General features: G+C 41.3%; 1 protein-coding gene across 1 annotated transcript; it reads right to left on the minus strand.

Annotated features, from left to right (window-relative positions):
- Positions 1 to 921: 921 nt before the first annotated feature.
- On the minus strand, positions 922 to 7,111 carry atf5a (activating transcription factor 5a). Its single transcript, XM_079416172.1, has 4 exons — positions 6,475 to 7,111; positions 4,743 to 4,988; positions 3,204 to 4,425; positions 922 to 2,965 (listed from the first exon to the last, which is right to left on the minus strand). The coding sequence occupies exons 2-4, from the start codon at positions 4,882 to 4,884 to the stop codon at positions 2,779 to 2,781; spliced, it is 1,551 nt and encodes a 516-aa protein (XP_079272298.1). The 5' UTR covers positions 4,885 to 4,988; positions 6,475 to 7,111; the 3' UTR covers positions 922 to 2,778.
- Between the last annotated feature and the right edge of the window lie 3,657 nt (positions 7,112 to 10,768).

A 10,768-nucleotide genomic window follows, 5' to 3' on the forward strand; every position in this document is an offset into this window, starting at 1 on the left:
TAAATTATAATTTTAGACGCATATTAAAAGAAACTATCCAGTGAAAAATCTGATTTCTTGACAGACCTTTAGCTAGCAAAGATAAAGCGCAGATTTCTTTAAGGATTAATTATTTTAAAGACACTTCGAAAGATTGATACTTTTTTATTATTGGGGGAAAGGGAAAAGTGAATTGTAGCGTGTGAATCAAATTGTTTTTATAAGCAGATTATTCAAATATGTCTAAAATGACACTCGCTTGTTCGTCTTGACACATTTAAGCACAGAAATATTTAATGGTTATTGTTTAATTCAGTGGCCCATACGAGCTGTCTGATGATTTGTGATCATATGTTTTGTCTGTGCGTGAAAATGACGGAAATTAAGACTACATTTAAACTGTTTGGTGAAAAGTAAGAAATACACATCAGGGCTGATCGGTGTTCAGAAACTATAAATAAGCCGACCTGTTAAAATAGCCTCGACATAAATCCGAATGAATCAACCGCTACACAGAAATAAGACTTTTGACAAGCATAAAAAGAGTCTTATTTCCCCTATTTTCGGCTCCTTCTGCCTGGGTATTTTATTAAATAAAAAACGTAAACGTTTACTAATTCAAAACGACTGTCAAGACACAAAGGGAATGAAAATTACAGTTAATAAAACGCAAATGTCTCAAAAAATGCATAGGCTATATTTAAACACCCCTACATTTGTATAATAATCGTGGTTTTTTTTCCTCCCTCACACACGCACATGTCTGACAGTGTGTGGAATCCTTCGAGTTTCCTTTTCCTCCACATCGTGCTTTAGTGAGGACAGGGAATAGCTCTGCTTCATGTATTTGCCTGTCAAAGCCAAATAAGGGATAAATTCCGTTTATCCGTTAAACTCAAGGTCTACCGATTAATCTCTAAAAATCTCACAAGAAGCCATCATCGCCAAAATGCACTGCTGCTGACACAAATCACTTTATTTGACTTCAATGGAATAACAGGAAACACAAAGTAATTAATCGGAGACGATACATCGAAATGCTTCGTACAAAATGACTAGTCTTAGTATTATAGCTGGTGTAAACTCTTGGAAATCGTATGCCTTCGTTTTAGGTTATTAAAAAGAAAAAATAATCTCAACTTCACAAAATGACCGTACAACACAGCGCGTAATTAGCTATATTTCATAAACATGATTGTATACCGCCCAGGAAAGCATATTTCAAGTCGATATGCGAAGCTCTCTCAGTATCTAGGTTGCTTATTTAGAGGAATTAAATGATATTTGTCATATTGCTACATAGTAAGGTACACACCACACTTCGGTAAAAATGCCATAAAAGGAATAAAGAGCAACTAATCAAAGCCTGATTTGCAGTTGTTTGATGTTGTTGTAATTTTGATTAATGCATGTCTCCTATTTGAGCAAGTAGAAAATCTGAGTCAACCAGAATAAACTCTTGAAATTGACTAAATTGTAAACAGGAAAATCATAACATTTGTCAAAGATTGTGCATGATCGCAAATGCAAAAATTATAACTTCAGTCATTTACATTGTTGATGAAATATTGCTAAGAGGCTGGGAAGTCTGCAATTCTAAAGCCACCACAATCATTTCAGTGATTATTAAAAAAGCCATATCACTACAAAGATTTTACTTTCTGTCCCCCAGCCCACACTTGAACATTAGAGCAAACAAGCTTTATAAAATCACAAACCCTGATTGTAGTCGCATTAACAGCAGAGACATTGGGCCAAACTGCAGTTTGTGAATCAAATGCCACTCATTCATTTCTAATGAAACGTGTTTGCCAAGAGAATATAAAACAGGACTTCTTAAGCAAGAAAGACTTTTGCAGTAACGTCATTCAGACGAAAGAAAAACAAACATTCTTTATAAAGAGCCATGAAATCTTCAGCATGCAAGAACAAAAATACAGGGAATCAACACACATAACATTATTAGGCAGTGCCATATCTTCAGCATCGAGTTACAAACTGACATACCTCCATGACTTTGGACATAAATCGTATACCTGAGCTGCAGGACTAATCTAAAATTGGGGATTCAAAAACACATCATCAGGTTCGTTATTCCTGAGGGAAATTTATTTTGAGAAGTGCTTCCCCTGAAACTCAATATATAAGAAACAGATTGCTTTTAAGATCAGTGCTTATTCCTTAATTAAAATATGGAACGAAAAAAAGGAACTACCAATGTTGTACTGATTATACATCATTAGTATTAGTACCATAAATGTTGAAACTGCTAAGAAATAAATTGAAAAGAAACAAAAAAAACCTCCGTATAAATTAAAATCAGTGCAGGTCATATGCGGAACTTGTGATATTACCATACAGCCTTTTCGAAATAAATGAAGACGCGTTTCAGTCGATCTTGCCTTATTCAGTGTTGATTTCTGTCAATCCTGAACAGAAAACGCTGTTGTTAAAGCTCATTTATGGAAACCAGAAGATAAGCCATCTAGCCACTCTTGAGAAAAGTAAGAGAAAACCATCAAAAACGGCTGTCGTTACAGTCAAAGACGTAATCACAGTGCATATTGACTGATTTGGAGTTATTTCTGAGAAAGTGGATGTCTGTGCTGCAGCTGTTGATGGACTTTGTCAGTTTGTAACGAAAATTAAATGATTGAGTAACGTGCAATAGTACAACCTCCACCACATCCTAAAAAAGAACACATTCAGTCAGAAAACATTCCAACTCAAATCTCCATTGCCTTTCAGACTGCTAACAATTCTACTTGCAGGACCATCGTCAGGTGGTCAAGCTTTTGGTCAGGCGCTGGTTTCCTGTTTGAGACGTTGGCTGCGGGCCTTGTACACCTCAATCAAGAGGTCTTTCACGTACTGGATCTCTCGTTCCACCGATTCTGCCTTGTCCCGTAGCTCACGGTTTCTGCCCTCCAGACCATGAAGCTGTTCCTCCAACGAGTCCAACTCCACTCGCTTCCTTTGGCGATACCTGTTAAAAATTATTAATACAGAGGATATTCAGTTTTACTTACAGAAGGTGTGGTCTTTTAAATCCCACAAGCAGCAACTTCGTAATGCCCGCAGGCACTGTTGTCTTAATACTATTTTGCCTCTATCAAGCATTTTGTACTTTCACAACTAAGTGTAACTTCAGAACCCCACCAAATTTTCTATGCTCACTTGTATAGAATACAATCGACACCATTGTGATTCTGAAAATACTCTACCTGTGAGCTGCAGTCTTGTTCTGGTCTCTCTTCTTCTGTTTGCGTACACCATGGGTCACTTCGATTAGTGGCTCCTCGAGGTCTGGTTTCACAATGCAGGGGTCTTCTTTCAGCACACAGCCTCCTCTGGCACACGGGGACCCCATTTCAGGTCCGTGGTGGTCACCGCTCAGGCAGTCGGGGCTTTGGCCTTCAAGAAAGCCACAGTGGAAGTTATGTTGCCGGTGGATCTCTACGCTCTCCGACTTCATTGGGTCATTGATGGCCCCAAGGAAGCTGTGGTAGGCCTCTTCTTGGGATGTACTTTGGAGGAAACAGCTTTCGTTGGGTTCCGTCTTCCAGGGGATGTTGGCCTTTGCATCGCTAGCACCATTCTTGGCTTCGCTCATCATCTCTATCTCCGCACTTCCTCCTATGCCACTTAAATTGACTTCTCTGACACCGTACATCATCATTTCGTCTTTCTTGTGGGGAATTTGAATGGATCCGCTAAAGTTGTATCCACCGCCGCCGTCGCCACCGGCCTTGCTCGCACCGACGGCCTCTTCCGTGCAGCGGCAATTCTTGTCCTCTTTGGGTAAAATGGCGCACCTCCTGATTTCCAATGCACTGCCTAGGCAGTAGCCTTTGCCTACCACCCGCTCATCTTCAGCACAGCTGTAGCTCCCACCAGGTGCAACAGCTGAGTTACCTGAGGAATTTCCTTTGGAACTCCAGATGCTACTCTCGTAGCTGTCACCCACCCTCACCCCATCGGAAATTCTCTTGCGGCTGCAGACGTTGTTGTTGGGGCGGCTGCAACTGTAAGGGGCATGTCTAGGAATCTTGGTACGGCCAATGGGACCCCCACAAAAGCTCAGCAAGTCAAGTTCCCCAGTTGCCAGGGTAACAAGTAGAGGGCTGGATTCAGATTGGTTGGAAGTAGAATATGATGCGTAGGGCAACTGGTAATACGATGGTGGACCAACCGCCGTTGGACCCTTGTCGCATTTGCCCAGTTTGGAGGCTTTTTCTGGGAGTGGGTCAGACAGGAAGTAATCCTCCAGCTGAGCAAGCTCCTCTTGCAGCAGAGAGGTCATGACCTCCAAATCTGAGGGCACCTGGATGTCATGCTGAAGGGGCGAGGGGGGAAGGGATGCATTGGGGGAGGGAGAGGAGTGAGGGGTTGGGAGGTAAGAGGAGAAATCTACTTCTTCAGTCATCCAGTCACTATGACCATTACCTATGGGGAAAACAGAGGTCAACATGTTAATCATTGGCCTAGAGATCCTATACAATAATTTCAACCAAATAAACAACTATACCAGCAGTATTTTAACAACCCGTTAAAAACAAGTAAAAAAAACAAAATCGCATCTCAGTGTGCTTACTAAATCCAAAATGCGAAAGGTAGCACTAAACTAGCATATTATCTACAAGTAATATAAAATAGATCCACGTTGGTAGTTTTACTCACTGTTCAAGGAGAACGAAATGTGCTGCAGTGCGGTGCCCACCTGAAACTGGGAAAAATAAAAAACTGTATTCACTGCAACTCACCAATTAAGTGCTGGTTCTCCTCTGGCCCCTCCCCTCTGCGCCCCTCCGATTGGCTGTGGTTAGCCTGTGGGTGAGAGAGAGTGAGGGGGTCTGCCGAGCAGACGAGTAGAGTCTTCCAAATGGGTGCTGACATTGTCATCATCCTGTCCGTTGGTCCTACGATTCAAACGTCCGAGCTTACAGTGCACGATAGTGAAGTTTGATAGTTGAGCCACAGAAAACAGGGCTTGGTGCGCATTATGAAACCTAAAAAAAAAAAAAGAACAAAAAAAGAGGGAAAATGCGTTAAAACACATTGCCTATGGAGGTTTCGGTGTATCTGGTATCAAGACAACACTATCACACCAACTGTGATTCTTCACTTGCTAAAGTAGGATGGAGGAAAGGAGGAAAAAAATCATTATGTCCTAGTTGGTGGGACTTTCCATTCTAAACTTATCCTGGCTCTCCTAAAATATCTAAAAATATCTCCAACTGACCATAAATCCATATTTTCAGAGTGTTAACCATGAGAGAGGCAGTGCAAAGTGAGTAAAATAACTATAACCCCCCACTTCGTTACAGTATCAGCTGAGACACACTGGTGATTAGCGAGGGACCAATTTAGAAAACTACCACTCTTCAATCCATCAAAGTCCCTTGTGCCCACTTAGGGGAGTTCTACTGAGATCCTAGAGAACCAGGCGAATGCTCAACTTGTGGGAAATTTATCAGTTTATCAATTTTATCAATTTATTCAGCCTGAATATACAAGACTCACACAAATGTAAAGCTTCTTTGGATCATATTTTGGAGCATGCCAATAATAAATCACAATATCAAGAATTTTAATTTTTTCATTTCATTTTAATGTATTTAGTGCTGATTTCTGGACTATCTTTTGTTTGTATGATGCAACCTAAGGTGCCTCTAAATGCTCTGGTCACCTCTGCACCTGAACTGATGTCCAGTTTGTTTACAGTCTAAGGTCAGACACTGGAGAATATGTTATGCTGACAGAGTCATCCGAGACAACTTTGAAAAACAGCAAAGAGCAAAAATAAAAAGCTTTCTTTTCTTCTTTTGCAATCAAGCATTAGAAGTCATTTCTAGCGGCATGGCAGGTGTGTAGGGTGCAGACGTCTCTGAACTGGATGTCTGAACTTGGCCAGCACGTGGGTTACAATCTATGACGTAATGCGAAACCAAAGACAGGAATTTTTCGTGCAAGCTTTAAAAACGACACATGCTTTTTCGCAAAGTGGCATTTTTTAAAGAGAACAAACATGCAACTATACATGAATGTGTCAGATACTGCTGTAAAAATGGGCAAAAGGAAAACATTTGCTAAGAAATAATGAGAGAAGAACCTTTGTAGCCTCAGCACTATTGTTTAAACAGACAGGCAATGCATCTGTTCAACACAGATAATCACTCTATAAAAAAAAACTGTCTAAAAAAAAAAAAAAAAAAAAATGAGCATGTGAAAATGCTCATAAACTAGGTCAGACTGATTACTGTGGGATCATTCCTAAAGTTGCAAAACTGTGTAGCAACGAGCTGAAAGGAGTTTCTGAAACTTTTTCCCAATAAGCAATATAGCAGTGTATAAAACAGCGCCTGAAGCACTGTTACATGTGACAACACTCTGAACAACACTTAAACAAAAGCACTTCACATACAAAGTACAAAGCCAAGAGACAAAACAACAAAAGCCCGAACAAAGGCACATAATGTAAGAAGTTGTACTTACTCCATTCTTGCTTAAATGTTTTGAGCTTGGGGTGCGTTGCAAGAGCAAAGCACGGAATTTATTTAGGATCGAAGACTCTGCTAAATTAAAAAGCCATGTCTCCTTCGGAGTGTCTAGGACTGAAGTGCTGTTGGTCTTGCTTTGTTGTGATGGAGTTGATGACTGAGAATCGGCTAATTGAGTCAATGCATCAGGTCACCCACACCTAGCAACCAGCTGCGTCACGCGGTCAGCCCCCAGTGCTATAGATTCCTCCGCCCTATGGATGTATTGGTCGAGATAAATTGCACACTTCGGGTTGGCGAAAACGCCCACAAGAATTAGCACTCACTTTCTCAACGACTTCCGAGAAAACACAAAATCCCCCTGGCACGTCCCCTAATTTAAAACTACAACGGCTCTGAGAGAAGAATGTGTAATGAAAGCGGCTGTTCGCGAGAGTTTGGATGATTGTCATGCATACAGTTGCAGTATCAGGTTATACATGAAATATTCACATCATAACACGCATAGCATACTCTCCCGTTCAAATATGCATTGTTTCACGGGGACTACTTGATTTCTTCCAGCGAGGAAGAACACTTTCTGCTACCCAGGAGATACGTGGCTGTTGTTGCAGGTTAGTTGCATCAGCGCTTCAAGCTGCTTGCAGATTCGCTGGACGGACCGAACCTGTCGTGCAGCGATTGGCTGGAGAGGAACTGTTCTGTTCGCTCATTGGCTGCCGCTAGGATACGTTGCTTCCCAGTGGTCCTCGGCTTTCCACTCTCCGTGCACATGTTTCACGTAAACATCCCGAGAGCAAATTCTGAAAGTGGTTAAACTTTCATGTCGCGGAAGGAACTTTACTGACAAAACACTGTAAGATTAGTTGTGGCATTTGCTGATACGCGTTTCGGACGCTTCCCTCTTAAAATGCTGTACTGGTTCAGTTGAGCTGTAGTTCTGTATTTCAATTCTTTGTTTTGATTTAGACTGTAGGGTGATGCAATTGTGCAATCTACATTTTAATATAACACGTTTGAATTTGATATGTAGCTTTATGCGTAGGTTTAATATTCGTATTTTATTGAATAAAGCTGATAGCTTATTTACATGTTCGCTTAATTAACTAAACTGCAGTTACTCAGAAGAGCTGTAAAAGCGTCTATAATAGTTTAACTCTGTTTACATATATAGAGTTTTATAATGTAGGCTAGGTGGCGTCTTTAAAGTCATCATTTCCATTTCAGCATCAGCATTTCTACAACTGCCCCTGGGAGAAGCGAAACACAAACGCTATCTAGCAGGAGAAAGAAAAGAGATAGTCTTTTATCTATTGTTTGCTATATTTCCATCTGAACTTCAGAAGGGCCGGCTGTAACGTTACATTATGCTGAGCTATTCAAGTCATGCGCGCTCACAGTGAGACAAATTACCCTCAAACTCGCAAGTACATCTCGTTTAATTCCCGTTAATAACGGTTTTTCAAAGAATCAAGCTTTGTTTTCCTCCCTCAGCAAATCCTAAAGCTGATTGAAGGAGCTATGTCTTCCTGTTGCTATAGTAATAGCGAACACTGCCCCCTATTTTAGACGTGTTATCTGGTTGCTGTTGCCATGGGATTTGCAACGCGCGCTCTCGCTCCCTCTCTCGGCCCGTGTTTTTCAGTTTTGTGTTTGTTGCATTACATTGACATTCACCGAAAACTTACTTTAGTCTTAAACTGCAACAAGTGTCTTTAAATAATCTGTTTCACTGAAATGTATTTTCTGCTGTATTGTATCGACACGCCGTTTAGACCTCAGTCCGCAGTCCTCACAAATGTTGTTAAGTACGTTAGTCACAAATGGCTTTTTTATTATAAAACTTAGCTTTTTGGTTTATGGGGGAGATATGTAATGAAACCGAGAAGCGCTAAACATCTCGCAAAACGTGGAAAAAGCCAAAAGACAGAGAAAAGTTTAAAACTGTCTGGTGGAATATTACTTAGCATTTAGCAGAAGCTAGCGTCTTCCTCGACTGACGAGAAATTGATTGTATTTACTCTTTATAGCCCCGCGTGAACCAAATGACACCTGCTTTCTCAGGAGCAGTCAGAGAGCGAGGGGATCAAAGAGGGGCTTCTGAAGGTACTGTGATACTGTAATGCCTCTTGTGAGTCGGCTCAGCCTCGCAGTTGTAGAAGTGAGGCCTGATGCAATCTTCGTGACCGCAGTCGTAACGTTGACTGAGATAATAATGGTTGTTGAAGTGTGGGATCTCTCCCAGGAAAGCGCTGACTCTCCCAACTCGCCGTGTCTTAATTGGTCCGTGGGGGCGCCCTGTTTGCGCAAAGCGTGAGAGAAAGTCAGCATCACACACACACACACACACACACACACACACAGTGCCGTTGAGCCATCATACTTGAGTTTCTGTTTGTATTGAGATTTTTCAGCCTTAAATAGCTGATGTTGCAAATAGAGATGTAGGCCCAGGCCGTGGCGTTAATTAATCACAGCAGTGAGGATTAAAAACGCTGGTTGGAGTGATAAATCTGTTCCCCTCCATAAATCCAACTGTCCATGTGCAACAATTAAACTAAGCTCATTCAAACACGAGATGCAGTTTTTATGGTGCGTGTGTCTAAATCGATAAATACTATTAAAAGCCAATTTTATTATTACATTTTTGTTTCGTCTATTTTGTTTTGACTTTTTAGAGCCTCCACTCTGTATGTTAGTCAGAAATAAGTAAGGAGTGGGTGAGAGAGCAAACGCATCATGCCAAGTTCATGTATAGCACACATTAGTAACAGTTACATCACAATTTCATCACTATCTCTTTCTGAATTCATTGTCTTTTTTTCATCCCCCTGCACGAGAGATCAAATCGTTTCAAGTTTCGATCACTTGCTATAACTTTTTTTTTTTAGTTTTATAACATGCAACAGGAATCATCTCAGCAAAATGACGCTTATTTCATTTCCCACCGAAGCGCAGTATCGTGGGAATCGGGATAACCTTTCAACAGGTTTCAAGAGGTTTGACGGCCGCCTTCCCCCAAACGTGTCCCATTTAGAATAGCAAACTCGCGAGATGAAGATAATGTGACTAATAACCCGTGTTGCGTGGGGTGACTGTCCCTTCGGGACGCGAGGCAGAGTTAAAGTTGTTTGATTTTGAGAAAGTGCATTTGTCTGGCGCTTCCCGCGGGACGCCGCTGCTGCTTGGGGTGCGTCTCGCATCTCAAACTAAAACACGAGCCATTCAAGGACAAACTCAAGGAGATTTTCGCGTTGGTATTCCCCCCACCCCTGGTGTATTGAATTTTTTTCTGAATGGTTATTATTTACGTTTATGCGAATTTAGATTTGTAAACAGCGAAGGCTCCAGTGCGTCTGAACGAGCGCGTCGCCGCTTCTGTGTGAAGATGCTCGCGCTTCTCATGGTTGGATTAGGTCGGTCACGGCTTCAAAGTGGAGGGCTCTCGATTCCCGAGTGGCCTCCTCAAGTGTCTCCGAGTTGATCTTCACCACCGGCTCAACAGTTGATCAAGTCAGCTCAGTCCCTAGTGATTTTAAGGCACAAACCTTCCCCTCTTGCTTTGATATGTGAGACTTCAACTGCTCTTTGAAACTCAAAGCTCTTGTAGGTTTAATGATCGTCTTTGTTGTTTGTTTACACGTTACATTTCTTAACTAAAAGCGACGTTCTTATTTCAATTTGTTGTTTAAAAATAGCATGCCGTTCTTTGCATGTATTATCTTTGTTAGGTTGGTTCCTTTTGCTTTTATGTTGCTTAATTTTAAAGTGAGATGAATTAGCATCAAGTGATAAATTAATTGGTGAGCTTCTGCTGGTGGAGACAGATGGCATCATTATAACGCTGATGACATTTGTAGTTGCATTTAACTGTTATGGTAATGACTGGGTGCGAGGCAGAGAAGAAAACAAGCTCAGGGCCCCGGGGCCTCAGCAGAACACAGCCCTCGCACCTGGAGCATGAAAACACGCGCTGAAGCGCTGAGACGTGACGAGTTGCGCCCTCTGCCGGGCACGCGGGGAAAAACAACCGCTTCACGAGCGCTCGGTTTGTTCCCCAGACATTATCCCTCAAACAGAGAAATGCAAAGGGGTTTTAAATAAAGTGTATATTGTTTGTTAAGTACAACTGTTTCGGCATGATGTTCACTGAAATGGACAAGAAAATTACAATTAAAGAGTGTTGTAATTTGTATAATTATTATTTGGTCTCATTATGGAAAATGCACTTTTGGAAAATAATTCAGGTCTGAAGGGGTTAAATTGTTTCTTTGTCAAAATAAAAAAAT

Source organism: Barbus barbus (genome assembly GCF_936440315.1).
Source record: "Barbus barbus genome assembly, chromosome: 5".
Lineage (NCBI taxonomy): Eukaryota > Metazoa > Chordata > Actinopteri > Cypriniformes > Cyprinidae > Barbus > Barbus barbus.